A 16251-nucleotide genomic window follows, 5' to 3' on the forward strand; every position below is an offset into this window, starting at 1 on the left:
TCATAGGGCAATAAACGAGCAGCAAATAAGGATGTCCACAAATAATATGATTTAATCTTATCTAATTAAAAGAATAAGTTATATATAAAACGGAACATTTTGAACACAAGAGTTATCAACCAAAAATAATAAATTAAATAATAACATAAAAAGAGATTAGAGAGGTCATGACTAATATATAATAAATAAAAGTAAATAACGATGAAACTGAAGAAATTCTTACATTAAATTGCATATATCTTGCAACGAGATAAGTTAATAATCTACATTGATAGAAATGGACAGTAGAAAACGAAATTAAATTTGCATTTTGAATATTTTGATAGAAACAACGGAGGAACAACCGTTTCCGCCTACGCAGAAAATTTCACGCCAAGTAGGTGAAGTAGGTAGTAGGTAGGTTGGCCAGCCTGACATTTTTCGCGGCAAGCATCGCGTGCGGTTGTGGCGTGCGGCGGCTCGCATCGCAGTTCGCAGTCATTCGAAGAACTTCACACAGCAAGAGAGAGAGAAGCGTGGCGTACAGGCGAAGGTGGTCGCTGTGCTCTTGGACGTTGAAACGACTGGTGAGTACTCGCACTCTAGAACCTGCTCTCGAGCTCGCGAACGTCGGCGTCGTCGGCTCGCGAGTCCCGGGCAACGTTGCGACGCCTAAAAAAGAGGAAGCGGAGGTGGAGGAACACCGGCGATCGCGTCGTCGCCGACGCCGCCATCTTAGACCGAACCGCCGAGTTGCGACCGATTTCGCGACAATTTTCACGCGATCACGCCGCGACTCGTCCTCGACGACCGCCACGCCCGGGAGTCTTTCTCGTCCGTCGATTGTCCCGGCTCGCGTCACGTTGCGCGATCGCGTCAACCTCGAAACGATCGCGTCCGCGCGCCGCGTCGCACCGTACCGCGCCGCGCCACGCCGCACCGGAGCTGGTCTGCGCCCCCCGCGCAATTCCTCCTCTCTGTTTTATGTTTTATTTACGACTCCGAGCGTGTGTGATTTGATGAAAGTCACATTCTTGTGCGAGAACCAGGTGAACGATGGTTCCTAGCTCTGACGTTTCCTACTTGATTCACCTCATTTTAGGCTGACACGAATTTAAGCTTTGGATTTTTTTCTGTTTTTCATATATCTCGTGTCATTATATAAACGTTCTTCTAGTTTTTTTATGAGTATTTACAGAGGGACTTATTTGGTTTTCACTTTTGCAGTATTTCCTTTGTGTGCACAACAATGAGCAAAGTTAAGGAGTCTCCCGCGACCGACAATGAAGCGGAAGAGGAGTTCAGTGTGGAGAAGGTCTTGGACAGAAGAGTTGTAAAAGGAAAAGTACGTGAGATCCTACCGCACGATATCTTATAAGTGTTGATTGTTAAGGTGCGTTAGCTTAATTTGAAAAAAAAAATTGTTTTGGATTACAGGTGGAATATTTCTTAAAATGGAAAGGCTACTCAAACGACGAGAATACATGGGAACCAGAAGAGAATCTGGACTGCCCGGATCTGATCGCTCAGTTCGAAGAGCAGCGAAAGAAGAAGGAGGCAGCTGCATCTGGCAAACGCCACGAGGAGAAGGAACAGAAGAAGCGAAAAAGTAATAACACCCCGACGCCCACTCAAGCTAAGAAAAAGGCAGCGGTGGAAGAAAAGAAGTTGGAAGGTAAAGGGAAGCATCGAAAATTTTTTCCCTTACATATTTTTCTCTTACAAATTTGTTTTTTTTTTTCCAATATTCTTTATTTTTCAAAAAAGAATAAGCACTCTCGCTCTAATGAAGCGAGCAAATATAGGATTTTTATCTATTTGCGAATACGCCTTTCGCTTTACAGGATTTGACAGAAATCTGGATCCCGAACGTATTATCGGCGCGACGGATTCCAGCGGCGAACTGATGTTCCTAATGAAATGGAAAGGAACGGATGACGCGGATCTGGTACCCGCGCGCATCGCTAACGAGAAATGCCCACAGATCGTGATCAAATTTTACGAGGAGCGACTCACGTGGCACAGCCCGGCCCACGACGAAGAAAATACGAAACCTGACCCGGAGTAGCGCACAGCGTTCCTTCGTGATTTATTTTTATTATTAAAAATTATTCCATAATTATCTTAGTTATTTACGAGTTTTCTAACTTTTGTAGAGGAAAAATAAACGTAAGATTTTTCGAAAGTTTAAAAGAAAGAAGAAAGCCACATTACTACACTACTCGTACACTTGTCACCACTGATCAATGAATATCTATTTTCGAATAATAATTAGACAATTCACTGATGTGCATTTCAAAATGTTGCTTTTAATAGTAATAGTATCTTTATGAACTTGTATATTAATTAACGATATTTTTATGTTTTTAAATAGCTACTTTGATCTTTTTGTGTGTACTAAATGGTCATACAAAAAGTTAAAAATTGTTGCACCTATGCGAACTACCTGTTCCTTTAACAGCGATCAACTATTCAAAAGATGCGCAATTTACGAACCTCCAAAGTTCAAATGAATGTATAAAGCATAAAATTATATAACATGTAATTAAATCAGTTTATTGGCAGGGAAGAAATTAAAAGAACGCAGAGAAAAATAATTTTTTTTTTATAAATGCTGGATTGGTTCCAGTCAATTAATACGAGACTGCTAGTTCGATTGCAATTGCCTCTAAGCTTGTAAAACAGAATAATGAATTTTATAATTTGCAATAATAATGTAGATAAGTTCTCGCGAATTAGTTACTTCTTTTTTTCACACGTACATGCCGCTAAATACAGTGTATCTGTAAATTGATAAAAATAAGTCATGGAGGAATCACAATTATCTGTTTGACATCGTCATTTCACTGATTTTATGTATTAAAATTTTGAAAATATGATTTGATATCTTTCTGGTTAACATTAAAGTATAGGTATATTGTTAGCTGAATCACACTTTGTATCAAAAGGAAAATTATCGAAAAATGTTTATATTAGACACAAACTGTTATGTGCAATGACGATGTATGACCGAATTATAATGATTAACACATTCTTGCGTATTGTAACGATTAACACATTTTTGCAAAAAAATCGCAAACGAGAAGACGAGTGCTTTTTATTTTTTATATAAATGCTGATGATTAAACGTCGTCCGTTTTAAACTACTTCACATTTGTTTATAGCATTGCCTTCGAATTAAAACGGAAATAAGACATTGGGAAAAGGTTTATTGTAAACAAAAATATAAAATTGTCTATGAAATGCGTTTATTACATATTTATCGTTTGAATTTTTTAACCCGATTATTATCATGCGCTTGAACAGACTTTCGCTTCTTGCCAAATGATCCTTTCATTCGTTGATGTCGTTTCACTTCCCAATCTATTTGCTTAGCGCTAGCACCGTCGCTGCTGCTGAAAACATTGCTACCGCCGTGCTTTCCCCTCGTTTTATTTTGCTCCTCCAACATCTCGGCGAACTTTTCTGCCGATACGAATATGTTGCTATCGATCCCTTTTTTCTTCCCTTTACTTTTTGGACCCTTCGCGTTTAGCTTTTTATTCAAACTCGAAATTAACTCGTCGTCTACATCCTCTTCGTTCTCGGAACCATTGAACTCCATGTCGCTCAGATCTTCATCTACGTCTGCAAGATCGATATCGCTTAGATCTTCGCCATCATCTACGTCTGCAAGATCAATATCGCTTAGATCTTGCAAGTCATTGTCATCCCCGACATCTTCATCAAGATCTTCAGATACATCATCGGTGATATCGCCATCTTCAGATTGATCATCGTTATCTGCATCATCCTCATCCTCGTCATCAGAATCCTCATCTGTTTTACCTGTTACAAATGTAATTATTGATAAGATATATCGTTCATAGTTTTTATAGATATATGAAACACTAAAGAAAGCTTGAGCAAGGATTATTTCGTTGCTTCCTTTTATAAATGAGCCAACAAAACACATTTTACATAAATCAAATGCAAAGATAACACATTACCTTTCTTCTTCCTAGGTAGGATGTCCGCCGCGATATCCAAATCGCCAAAATCTTGGCTGCCGCCCATACGATCCAACATATCATTGAACTCTTCGCTATTAACGCTGTCTAAATCGTCATCATCTTCGTCTTCGTCTTCTTTCTTCGTACGTTTCTTGATTTCGTCCTTCTGCTTCAAATATCGGTATAAAAATAACTCGTCTACGGGTATTCGTTCCTCCCTCTCGTCGAGATACGCCGCGCTATCGACCGGAAGGGCTCGTATCCCCTTAGGCGTGTATCCAGCGCGTTGCGCTAAAGGATCGTTCTTTTTTTGCACCTTCTTGTCCTCCAGCTTCTTCGGATTCTTAAAGACGTACCGGTCCAAGAATCGAATCAACGTCAGATCTTCCAAAGGATCGCCTGTGTACTCAATCGATTTCCCTACGAATAAATTTATAAATATTATACCGAATATAATAGTGAAAGATATATGATGAGTTTAAAGTTTTATTACCTTGAATGATCTGATTCGCAAATAAAGCGACACTCGGATGGAAATGCCTGGATAACGCTTCAAGTTCGGTGTTGAGCCCTTTCATTGCCCCCGCATACAGGGGATTTCGACAAAAGGGATCATACGACTTTATATTTTGTGCCTCGATTTTTACGTCGGTTTCTTTCTTCACATCAGGCTTCGTTTCTGACGCGGTATCTTCGCCAACGGTGACGTTCGATAACATAATGGAGCTTTCATTTTCTATTACACGAACGTCCTCTGTATCCGATGAGCTATCGTCTACTTCGCATACATCATTTTCGACTTTAATAGCCTTATGTGACTCGAGCAACATATGTTTTAGATCTTGGCGGCTTTGAAGAATTTTGGAGACAATGTACAACATGGCACACGCCATATTCGCAGGAAAATAGAACGCAATTTGCAAGATTCTTTTGATAAAAGCATATGAACGTAGCACGCTTTGATCTTTCTGAAGAACTCGATACAACAAATTGAGGAACACTGCGTGTTTATTCGCTACTCCTATTTGCCGATCGAATAGCTTTCTGTAAAAGGCTGAATAAAATCGGCTCGCCTGAGACTCGTCTTTGCCGGTTATCTGAAAACCATGAAACACAATTGCTTTTAGTACAAACTAGAAACGAATAAATCTTCAGTGCAGCAACAAATGCTATTCCGTAGCTACTTACTTGATGCAACAAGCTAAGTGCATTGAGAGAAACGTTAAACGATCCAAGGTGTACCACTTTGTAGATAGAATCGACGTGTTCATTTAATATCTTCGAGTCCACTTTGGCGAAAGGATACGCTCTATTAACGCCCATTAGAATCGCTGCCATCATTCTAGTGTCGGGTTCGCCTTTCTTCAAGCACGCTTTGAAAAACGCAAAGTACACTTCTATCAGTGTACCGGCTATCTCCTCGTCATTTCTATCCAGGACATATTGCGCCAGCAGGCATATAGCGTAATATTGAGTACGCTGGCCCACGTTTTTTCTAAATAGCAGTTTCTCGACTTCGCGCAAGATTACAAGCTTCATGTTCGGGTGCTCGTGCAATAACTTATTGATGCAAAATACAGCTTTGGATCCAACCTTACTGCTCGGATCTCCAATTTTATTCACAAGTAACTCCAGCAACTTGTGTTCCTGCTCGGCGTTGCCTATCAACAGATCCGCCATCGCGGATATGGCCTTCTCACGATTTGTATCTACCGTATCGGAGGCCACCGCGGACAAATTCAGAACAAAACGCTCATATTGCTCGCGTAGCTGGTCCTCGAAGTACCAGTGCGCCAACAATCTATTTCTAGCGGCGTTCGTCTTGACGATGAAATCTGATCCATTCCCCATGTTGAGCCTGTCCAAATTCTGTTCTTCTAATTTCAATAATCTGAACTTAGGGTGCAACAGATCGGCCAGGAAGAGCTCTTTCAACGACACAATGATCATGCCGCATTGATTGTGCTTGGCGCCACGCACTTGGGACACCAAGGATACCAGACGGCCGAGATTATACTTTGGATTATCTTGCACCAGCACTATACTGGCTGCTATCTTATCCGAGGTGGTGCCCCGTTGCAATGCCGTTTTCAACCACTTGGTCTCCGAGTCGTGCGATCTGGATTGTTTCAGCTGAAAGGCGGCGGTTTCTGCATCCAGATACTTCTTTCCTTCATCTCTCAGATGCAAAACGTCGGCTTCGGACTTGGAGTGCTTGCAAGGTCCTTCTGCCTTCTGATATTCCTCGTACCACTTCTGTTTAATACCAGTGGCGGCTTCGCCAGTGGCAAAATTATCGTCGAATCCTCTCTTCATCTTCTAAAAAAAATTCACTACACTAAAATAATTTTCAGAACAATAATAAATATGTGCATTTAAGTAACGTGTGACGCAGTGTTCTAATGTACGTTGTAAAATAACACACTTGCAATTATTAGAACTGATATAAAATATAAAATAACGTGGACCAATACTTACGTTATTAACCTCAAAATCATTGGTAAATCTCTTGTGATAAAGACTCTTTTCGTTCAGATCACTTACTTAAACGTATTTAATGTAAGTATATTCTGCACACAAATCACAGTCTGTTTATGCGCGTATTTAAATATCTAATTTTTTATTTGTATTTTCCTCAAATCCTAACCTTGCAACGTGCTCTTTAAAAATCATGCGAAAACGTGGGCGAATTTTAACGCCATCTAACATCTTTTAATGGAATTATGGATTAAAATACCGGAAGTAGTCAGATGTAATTACAGGCGTGGACAGAACCGCGCCAAGTTTCAACCCATATTTTTATACAATCTTGCACTTTCATGCTGTGCATATTTATTGTAAAACAAGCATACAAACTTTTGGCATAAATTGAGATAAAAACATGAAAATTATTTGGCATAATTCTTAGGAGTGCTATACATTTTATATATATATTTCAATGTTCTTATATTTATTGGAAAATATACAGTTATTATTTGACGAACAGTCTGTGCAGTCATATTAATTTGCATCTCATTAAAGCGATATATACAATTTTCTATTATCTATTATGTGGCGTATACCATCACGCATTTCCTAGTAGATTTTGAGTTTTCGATAACAATGTTATCTACCAGAGTCGCTTTATTATACATAAAAGTTATAGAGTAATAGAGTATATACTCTTGCATCACAGATATATTTTATTTTGCAAGACACGCAGCGTTTTTTACTAACGCGGGTTATAAATCGTTCCAGGAGCGATTAAAACCAATTTTTATGACACACGTTTACTTGGAAGTTTATTTGGAAATGAGGTACAATCACATAGCAATAGGACTGTAACCAGTATTAATCGCTCTCGAAAATCCGATTAAAAACCCAATCTCGTCGAAAAAGCTGATAATTATAAAGTGAACGATCACAATTAAATAAAAGACAAAAACAGTAATCGATTTGAATCAGAAGTCAAGATCGATACAGAATTGAAGATAAATTATGTTTTCTATGAATTATGATAGATAAATTATGTTGTGTTTCACCTTTTCTACTTGATTGAGCAGTGTTAAAACAATAACTCGTATTACGTGACATGAGTACTTAATCGAAAGTTGTTGTATGCAGTATGACTAGATTTAAAAAAAGAGCTTTTATAAAAACAGCTTAATAGAAACATTGAAAAATTGCTTGCCCATAGATTAATACTACGTCTAAATTTTTCCCTGAATTTACATTACATTACAGGCAAATATGCTTACGTGACTATCAGCATGTGACACATTTCGTTTGACCCCAAACATAGCAAACTTTTTAATTGCTATAAACATGTAATTCTGCCATATACAGACACTTAGTGACGTATAAATCTTATGAGGTATTCTTAGAAAGGCTTCTAAGAAGTTTAAACAGTCTATTGATCTAATCCTCGATGCCTTCTCTTCGTCCTTGCATACGGCCCGATTTCAGGATCCATCACGAAATCGTACAGAACGGAAACCCATGAATTGTGCTGCGGCAAATCGTCGTAAAATTCTGCGGCTATACGTTTTACCTACATAAGATAGTTGAATTGATAAGTAACAAGTTACATGGTATACTAATCGGATGGACGTAGTGATTTTTTACATACTTCTGGTAATCTCGAACCAGGCACCGCAGGAAAGTCATGGTGTTCGTTGTGATATCCAACATTGAAAGTGATGAAATTTAGAGGACCGTAATAACTATATGTTTCAAATCCTTTACTGTACATATAATGTTCCGATATAAAATGTCCTGCCACTGGATGCAGTCCCATTGCCATAAAAGAGCCAATAAGCAAATAAAACAGTACTTTACCACCTGAAAATCACATTTTTTATCAGTAATCGAGATTCACAATTTATATTATTAACATAAACTTTGAATCCTTTACAAATTCTGAAACTTACCGAAAAAGTACCATACGCAGGCGTCAAACGTCAATTGTATAACTAAATTTATGTATTCCAGAAGAGTTGGTACTTTTGGGTACGTTACAAGAGGGCGGAATGCATAAAAGAACGGTTGTAGCATTACCCAACAGAACTTGCCAAAAGTTGTACAAAACAGTTTAGCCTCTAATAATGTCGGTAAATCCGTATCTAATTTTTCATCTCCTTGATACTGAAAACGCAACAAATATACCTCATAAAATATTGATTGAAAATATATTACATCGCTAGATAACGCAAGTCAATTTTTCATAATTTCTCTCACCCGATGGTGCTCGAGATGATATTTTTTAAAACTGACAGATACTGGTAGTCCTATTGGCAGATTTGCAAAAAAGCCAAATAGTCGATTAGCCATAGGCCTGGCATGTCCAAAGGCAAGATTATGAGCTATCTCGTGTATCGCTGCAAAGCAAGAAGTAACATAAATTAGCGTAATATGTTTAAACAAGCGCATAATGTTTGACAAACTGTGGCTTTATTGTATTAATAAATGTATGCATACCAAGCATAAGAGAGTGGTTTATCACGCCTCCAAAGCAATATGCTAATAGCAAGAGTTTCGGATAACTCAAATCTTTGACGATAAAGAACGACAGGAACTGTACCAATACCATCCCAGTGACAACCCATTTGAAATTTGGATCGTAACCAAACAACTGTTTGATTTGTGGATACTTCTCTGGAATAGAAAATATTAATTGTAACAAACATTTCAAAAATAATAAGTATAAACAAGCTACTTCATTAAAATATCATTTTAATTCATAAAATTTGATAACACGAAAAACAATGCAGCAAAATACATTTACTTCTGAAATAATCTCGCTTTAATTAAATATATTTGTTGAGCTTTTCTTGTCATATATTTTAATACAAATTTATATATCAATTCTCGGTACATATAGCATAGACTCATTAGACCATTAGACACTAAATCGGAGTACAATCTTAAAAATGACATTTTGGGCAACAATAGAGATTGAAGATACTGCATCTACTCTAATTAATATTTCGCGGTACTGCTTTCATACCACATCCAAAATATTACTCGGCCACAAAGATATTCGACCAGAATTTTCTCGGGATAGAGGCGTGGTTACGCGTATGCTCCATTTAGCTCCTAATTTGGCTTTAAGCAATTAACGAGCCTCGTATCCCGAGAGAGCAATTAAAGTAACCAAATTTTTACACCCTAAATATAATCATTAAATATTTTTTCCCGCGATTGTCATACCCAAAATTATTTTACGGCGCGTGGCGTGCGGCTCTTCCGTGTAGACCCACTCGAAGTCCGTCCTCGAGACCCGCTGGCCCATCTTTTCCGTTTCCGATTTCCGTACAAAAGGCAGATGAGATTAATCCCAGCGATGGCCCAGAGCCGAATGAGATCGTCAGTGACGATCAAGGCAAGAAGTAGACGTGCGATACGCAGTACGCAGGCATGTACACTACATACACACCCTTGAACTTACGATTTCGTCACATTACCTGATGATATTGCCGGGCGCCGGCCTTTGCCTTTTTTTCTTACTTGCCGTTATACAGGGTGTCCTGCTATCACCGGATATCACGTTCTGGTCACGCCGGTCACGCGTTTTGCGTTGAGTAAATATGGAGTCGAGTGCCTTGAATCAATAAGTTACGAAATAAGTTGCGAATAAATAAATTTGCGGATTTTTGGAAAATTTATTTAAAAATTCAACTCGCATTCAAGTTAATTGTCGAATTAAACATTTGTAGTTTTAAATTAATTTTTTACCGAAATAAATTTGGAGTCGGAAAGACCGTCAAACAGCCAAAGCTAATTACTCAATCGTCAATGAGTTTTGTGATGTTTTCCCTTTTTCTCGATATTTGCTTTAACAAGTCCAAGCTCGAAATATCGTTCGACGATTTTGGAGCATTCGGTATGTGGAACTGATGTAATCTAATTCGGCATGTGACAATCGTGACATCATCGTACATATGTATGTATGTGCTACGTGGAGATAAATACTAATGAAACATTTATCGCCACACAGTAGTTGCGCAGATACATCCACTTCTTCAAATCGCGCGCACAGATAAAGGAAAAAAATTACGCGATAAATAATTCCTGTAAACAGTAAACAACTCCACCCGCAATCCCGGGAAAGCGTTGTCTCTCTCTTCCCTTTCTCTCTTTTCGAGATAATCGAGAACAAAAAGCCAGCACTATTCTCCATTATCGCTAGATGATGGGATCGACTCTAGCGTTTCATCCGGAATCTCGCAAAAGCGGGAGATTGATTGGCGGATTGCGCGTTATTCCCTAGCAACATTGTTTACGGATAATTTCGTGGATGAAATAATTAATTGGCGAATAAAACAATTTAATTGTTTAATATGTAGAAAGAAAGATCGGACAGGGCGATAACGAATTATACAGTTGGAAATTTAGCAAAGCAATTCTGCCGGTTGAATTATAATAATTGCAGGATCAGAAACGCGCAGAAAGTGTAAGACAATTAAGTATTTAAGTGTAGTCAGTGTAGCTGCAAGGAACAGACCGACAGACGTATTTTGGATAGCGTACCGCAATTGTTTGACGAAACTCTTCGAAGTGTAATTAAGTATTTATTCAACAAAAGTAAATCATGCCGAAAGTACGACGAAGCAAAAAACCGCCGCCCGATGGTTGGGAACTGATCGAGCCGACGCTGGAGGAATTGGAGCAAAAGATGCGCGAAGGTGAGTGTTTGCTCCTCGCGAGGTTAGATTAGCTGCTTCGGTTTAACTTACGTTTTATCTCTCTTTAATTCTCAAAACTAGAAAAAGATAAAAATGTAAATCAAATCGAGATTAAAGTTATATCTACGTTGGTGGAAATGGACATTAAAGTTTTTTTTTTTTTTTCGTTACAGCCGAGACGGAACCGCACGAGGGCAAAAGAAAACAGGAGTCCTTGTGGCCGATATTTAAAATCCACCATCAGAAATCTCGATACATATACGACTTGTTCTACAGAAGAAAGGCGATCAGTCGCGGTGAGTCGACGTGCCGTTACAAAGACGCTCTTAAAAAGAGATTTTAAGAGATTACGTCTGATCTTCTTGCGTTTTTCACTTGTTGCAGAATTGTACGATTACTGCCTGAATGAAAATATCGCCGACAAAAACTTGATCGCCAAGTGGAAGAAGGTCGGCTACGAGAACTTGTGCTGCCTGCGTTGCATTCAGACGAGGGATACAAATTTCGGCACGAACTGCATCTGCAGAGTGCCGAAGGGCAAGCTCGAGGAAGGCCGGATAGTGGAGTGCATACATTGCGGTTGCCGAGGATGCTCGGGTTGAGTGCGACGCTCCCCTGTGTAAGGCACTTATACTCTTTATTGCCGCAAAATTACATTGTACATCTCATTTTGTAATAAAAAAAAAAATTTAATTTGCGCGTATCTCGCATCTTTACTCGATCGTCAGGCGCCACTTTTCACGCCCGGTAAATCTAGCGGCAAGATAAAGCGGCGTTTGCACTCGCCAGTCGTACGTGACGCATTTGTTTTCAGACTCGATGTTCACTCGCAACACGTGAGCATTTTTCCGGAGGGCAGAGATCATGATGACCGCACCGAGACGCATCCTCGGCAGGCGCATCAGTTTCTCGTCACCGTCCATGAAGATTTTGCCTTGCGGCGTGATCATCAGCGAAGCTGCTCTTTTCAAAGTGTCGTGACTACCTTGCGGGTCGTAGACTAACGCAATGCCCTCGTCATCGTTTCCTTCTGGTGAAACTTCTAAAAACTGTATAATAGGTAAAATTAAAGCGTAGACGAAAAAGTGTAAATAAAATCATATTGCATATAATTACCTTGAATTCAATTATGTAATTCGCATCGAATTGAGGACCTTGCGAGAACAACGTACTTATGGTATCCGTAACTTTTGCAGCAACTTTACCGTTATTAGTGATCACGTAATCCTTGTTATCAAGTTCCCAGCCTGTAATCATTGTAAATGATTTTTTTATGACTGCCACATTAAAATCTCACACGAAATATAAAACGTTTTCAAAGTATTCTTTTTCCCGTCCAAAAATCCACCGTGTTAGGCCTAATTTATTAAGATATCAAATTTAGAAAAGCTTCATTCTTAATACAAAGATTGGTCGCTTTCCCTATACGTACTATAAGGCGGTATAAAAGTCCGTGTGACGTGATGTACGCTCCTTGCGACGTTGTCCGCTTGTATTCTAACTCTGAGCGTAACTTGTCGATCAACAGGTATATTTCTGATAAAACAAGAAGTCTCGGATCCTCTGTACACCGTCTCGAACTTGCTTGACGCCGGATCGAGAATCTCCCCGTTAGCTTTCTCCACGACATACGTCTGTTCTTCGGCGAAGTACTCCGGATTAGTTACGTGCCATTTAACGTATAATCCCGCCGGTCTCTCCTCAATGTTTATTATCTGAACGGGTACCGTGCGAGAGATGCAGCCAAGTTTCGATATCTGCTCCATAATCTCTTCCTTGTACGAGTTCAATGGACGATCGAAATTTATATTCGGAAGCTCCTCTGAATACGGCACCGCCGGGATTCTTAAAAGTTATAATTTAAAACTTTTAGTCTCTGAGATAGTCTCTGTAATCTTTATATTATTATCGCTCTCACCTGCCTATATCATTACTCGCAGAAATTATCTTTCCAAATCCATTCGCGCTATATCGATGCGGATGCTGTAGAATATCCTCGCTTATTGATATGATATTCTGCGCATTTTGCACCTGTGCCTCTAGCTCCCTTCTACAAGCCCTCAACGGTATCAGACTCTCGTGTTTATGAATTTCTGTCTCCAGTATCAGCTGTTCGCGTCTCTTATTGATCTCGTGGCACACGTCATCTAACAAAGATTGAAACGTCCCGTCTATATCTTTTAACGTTCTCATCATACTATTTTCTATCTGACAAAACAATTTTCTCGTGTTAATGTAATCACCAAGCATAAAAATAAGCAGCAATTTTAAATTTACCTGCTGATCAGCATTGTCGAGATCTTTCAATTGACAATCCAGTTTTGCTATGTATTCCTGTGTAGATTCTACAATGCTTTTGATATTGTCTGTCACGTTCTGTGGCAATACTTCTCCTTTTTGTGCGAAAGTATCTTCTGCATCAGGATGTGATACGTTTGTGCCCCGATTTTTGTCCACATTTCGTTCATATTGGTTTAATTTCTTTAATGCATACATTAATCGCATCAGAAGTTCTTCTCTCTTCGTTTTTTCATTACCGTTATCGGAACTCTTACTAGAAATATTTGGCGTTAATGGTTTTGTCACGTATTTGTGCAATAATTCGTCATAATTGTCGATTTGCTCCAACTCCAATTTATCGGACGGTTTTTGTTTGGTCAGCGCTTCTAAAATTTGTTCCATATCTGAAAAGATAATATAGATTTGGATTAATATAAATAATTATTGATATAATATTCAAATATATAATATAAATTTTAAAATTTTACAGATTAATTTTTGTTTATTAATTACAGATATTGTTTAATTAAATTGTGCCAGGAATATTTTGCATAGCAATCATTAGGGTCAGCTTGAATTTCTTTCTCAGCAAACGTTTGGGTCTGCTGATTGTTCAATATCAGGTATTTCTTCGATCTTCCTTCTGGATATCTCACATAATCATGCAGTTTAGCGTGATCTGTTTCATTACTGCCGATTTCAGCTTCATTCCCGTTATAATTCTTACTCGGCGTTAGCAACATGCCGCTCCAATAATCTGGATCGTTATAATCGTGCAAAGACGCTTGCGTACTAATCCCTATAATTTGCCAAGAATATTTAATGCTGCACATTTTGTACGCAGGCTTATTATCCTCCATATTATTTAACAAGTCTTGCAATAAGGTGTGTGATGTCTGTGTGCCTGTTCCAATAACTTGCCAGGAATATTTTAATTTACAGTCATAAGGTCTTCTGCCATTTCTCTCAGCAGTTTTCATTTCAGCGTTGTCAGGTTCTTTTCTTTGAGAAGATGTGTGTGGCATCCAATTATCTATTTCCCAAGAATATTTGATGTTACCCGCAGTCTTATCTTCATCCCACGTATGACTCTTTATCGCATTTCTCTCCTCAACAAGATTGTTATTGTCATCCTGAATTTTGGCTAAACTGCTGCAGTTGTAGACAGAAGACCAGTTTGTGTTAGTAGATTTTAAATGAGATTGTGCAAACTGTGGGAAGTTATTTCCTGGCAGAACGTCATTTTCATAATGTAAAACATTAATTTCATATTCGCTGTTACTGGGATGCAAATGATTTGACGCTTTACTAGATATCGACTTCGCCCTGTTTGCAATATTTGCAAACGTTTTCTTATTTTCGATCTTGAAGCTTGACGGTGTTGACACCGTGGAGACGGTGTCTGCAATATCGTAGAATGATTGACTTGATAGTGACACAACCGGTTTGCTCATGATACTACTGATTGGCGTTTCTATCTTTGGCAAAAGTGCAATTATATCCTCGTGTCTCGTCTGGCTTTCCTTCATCTGCGACAGATCGCATTTCCTTGATAATTTTATAGATCTTGAACTTGCTTTGTGCAAATTCATTTCATCTGCGGACGGTTCGGATTGCGCGAGCACTGTATTGGGAAATTGTAACGTATCATTTCTCTCCTTGCAGGATAATCTCTTCGGTGGGTACGAATTTTGCGAAATACTAATTTTCTCGATGCTTGGAGACTCGTTCTTTCCAAAAGTAGTATACTTTGCACTTTGATCCTTGGCTTTCCAGCGATCAGTTCTTTTTACCTAGGAAGTTCCAAGCTTCAGATGTAGAAACACTTTAAACAAGATTTTTAATAATTTGTCGAGATCGCGTTCAAAAGTATGTAATATGAAAAAGAAAAGGGGAAAGTAATCTTTTGGAAAACAGAGATTTTGATTGACCTCGAGTGAGTTTCCCAAGGGATCGTATAATGTACGTAAGGGTGCCTCTGAGAACAGCAATGCAGGATTATTTATGCAGTTTTGCGCTCTCAGAATCTGTCGCTGAAAAGTCCTGTTCTCTGAGAAGGTAGCGTCGCAGCTCTGCTTAAAGGGCACAGGTTTCACAATGGGAATCATTACATTCCTGGTGTGCAATATTACATCTGGCATCCTTCTCTTCCGTGGATTTTTTAGGCGTCTGCCTTTTATCGGAGCTGAGTCTCCCATGTTAGGGCTTCTACAGTAAAATATATCATACATCAAAGAGCGTGTCTCTTAAATACATAAATAACTGTTTCAATACATGTATCTTTCACAGTTATAACCTATAAATTCATTTTAGTGTTGTTGACGGATTAAATATACTAATATAGAATCGAAGCAGATTACTTTTACTATTTACAATATGTATCTGTAAACGTGAATTTATATGTACAATACGAAATAAAGCACATTTATATATATACAAAATATTTAATTTGAAATTTATTTAACGACGAACTTTATTACACCCAAATTATATTATAAAATAAACAATATATCGTGTTAAACGACGATTGATTATGATAACGGAATTTTATAAAGTATATATCTCTGAAAAATGTGTAAATGATTCATCGGAGATAAGATAGAGATCAAGGAAAAAAATATGTCAGTAGTCAGTACGCATATATACAATCTTGATATATACTCACAGAACGTTGGAAATTAACCGAGATAATTAAAACCGGAAATCTGGCAAGGATGGGCGATACACGGGAGAAATTTGGAGAGCGATGATTTTGCCGAAAAGATTATGACATTTGAAACGCACGGGGTAATCGCGGATCTCTACGGGCGGTGCATCTTGTCGCGCTGGGTCTAAAT

At 38.5% G+C, this 16251-nt stretch overlaps 5 protein-coding genes across 8 annotated transcripts; 2 read left to right on the top strand and 3 right to left on the bottom strand.

Annotated features, from left to right (window-relative positions):
* The first annotated feature begins 424 nt into the window (after window positions 1-424).
* On the top strand, window positions 425-3235 carry LOC139815254 (chromobox protein homolog 5). Its single transcript, XM_071782039.1, has 4 exons — window positions 425-566; window positions 1207-1324; window positions 1417-1654; window positions 1824-3235. The coding sequence occupies exons 2-4, from the start codon at window positions 1229-1231 to the stop codon at window positions 2045-2047; spliced, it is 558 nt and encodes a 185-aa protein (XP_071638140.1). The 5' UTR covers window positions 425-566; window positions 1207-1228; the 3' UTR covers window positions 2048-3235.
* Noc1 (Nucleolar complex protein 1) lies at window positions 3172-6663 on the bottom strand. Its single transcript, XM_071782030.1, has 5 exons — window positions 6450-6663; window positions 5160-6290; window positions 4465-5068; window positions 3969-4391; window positions 3172-3807 (listed from the first exon to the last, which is right to left on the bottom strand). The coding sequence occupies exons 2-5, from the start codon at window positions 6285-6287 to the stop codon at window positions 3239-3241; spliced, it is 2724 nt and encodes a 907-aa protein (XP_071638131.1). The 5' UTR covers window positions 6288-6290; window positions 6450-6663; the 3' UTR covers window positions 3172-3238.
* Window positions 6664-6900: 237 nt separating this feature from the next.
* On the bottom strand, window positions 6901-10560 carry Ifc (delta4-sphingolipid-FADS-like protein ifc). The gene is made up of 7 exons (XM_071782038.1): window positions 10185-10560; window positions 9660-10050; window positions 8928-9104; window positions 8688-8827; window positions 8381-8594; window positions 8080-8291; window positions 6901-8001 (listed from the first exon to the last, which is right to left on the bottom strand). The coding sequence occupies exons 2-7, from the start codon at window positions 9739-9741 to the stop codon at window positions 7861-7863; spliced, it is 966 nt and encodes a 321-aa protein (XP_071638139.1). The 5' UTR covers window positions 9742-10050; window positions 10185-10560; the 3' UTR covers window positions 6901-7860.
* A 360-nt stretch (window positions 10561-10920) lies between these two features.
* L(1)10bb (BUD31-like protein) lies at window positions 10921-12246 on the top strand. Its single transcript, XM_071782040.1, has 4 exons — window positions 10921-11134; window positions 11308-11430; window positions 11519-11753; window positions 11949-12246. Exons 1-3 carry the CDS (start codon window positions 11041-11043, stop codon window positions 11734-11736), a joined length of 435 nt encoding a protein of 144 aa, XP_071638141.1. The 5' UTR covers window positions 10921-11040; the 3' UTR covers window positions 11737-11753; window positions 11949-12246.
* LOC139815251 (cytokine receptor-like factor 3) lies at window positions 11753-16245 on the bottom strand. 4 transcript variants are annotated; one of them, XM_071782034.1, is made up of 8 exons: window positions 16080-16245; window positions 15346-15622; window positions 13928-15207; window positions 13412-13818; window positions 13053-13342; window positions 12567-12979; window positions 12251-12381; window positions 11753-12183 (listed from the first exon to the last, which is right to left on the bottom strand). In XM_071782034.1, exons 4-8 carry the CDS (start codon window positions 13814-13816, stop codon window positions 11848-11850), a joined length of 1575 nt encoding a protein of 524 aa, XP_071638135.1. In that variant the 5' UTR covers window positions 13817-13818; window positions 13928-15207; window positions 15346-15622; window positions 16080-16245; the 3' UTR covers window positions 11753-11847. The 4 variants fall into 4 exon arrangements, with proteins under 4 accessions (XP_071638135.1, XP_071638136.1, XP_071638134.1 ...); XM_071782035.1 differs by having other exon boundaries at window positions 13903-15207; XM_071782033.1 differs by lacking the exons at window positions 13928-15207; window positions 15346-15622.
* Window positions 16246-16251: the final 6 nt, after the last annotated feature.

This window comes from Temnothorax longispinosus, chromosome 6, assembly GCF_030848805.1.
Source record: "Temnothorax longispinosus isolate EJ_2023e chromosome 6, Tlon_JGU_v1, whole genome shotgun sequence".
Lineage (NCBI taxonomy): Eukaryota > Metazoa > Arthropoda > Insecta > Hymenoptera > Formicidae > Temnothorax > Temnothorax longispinosus.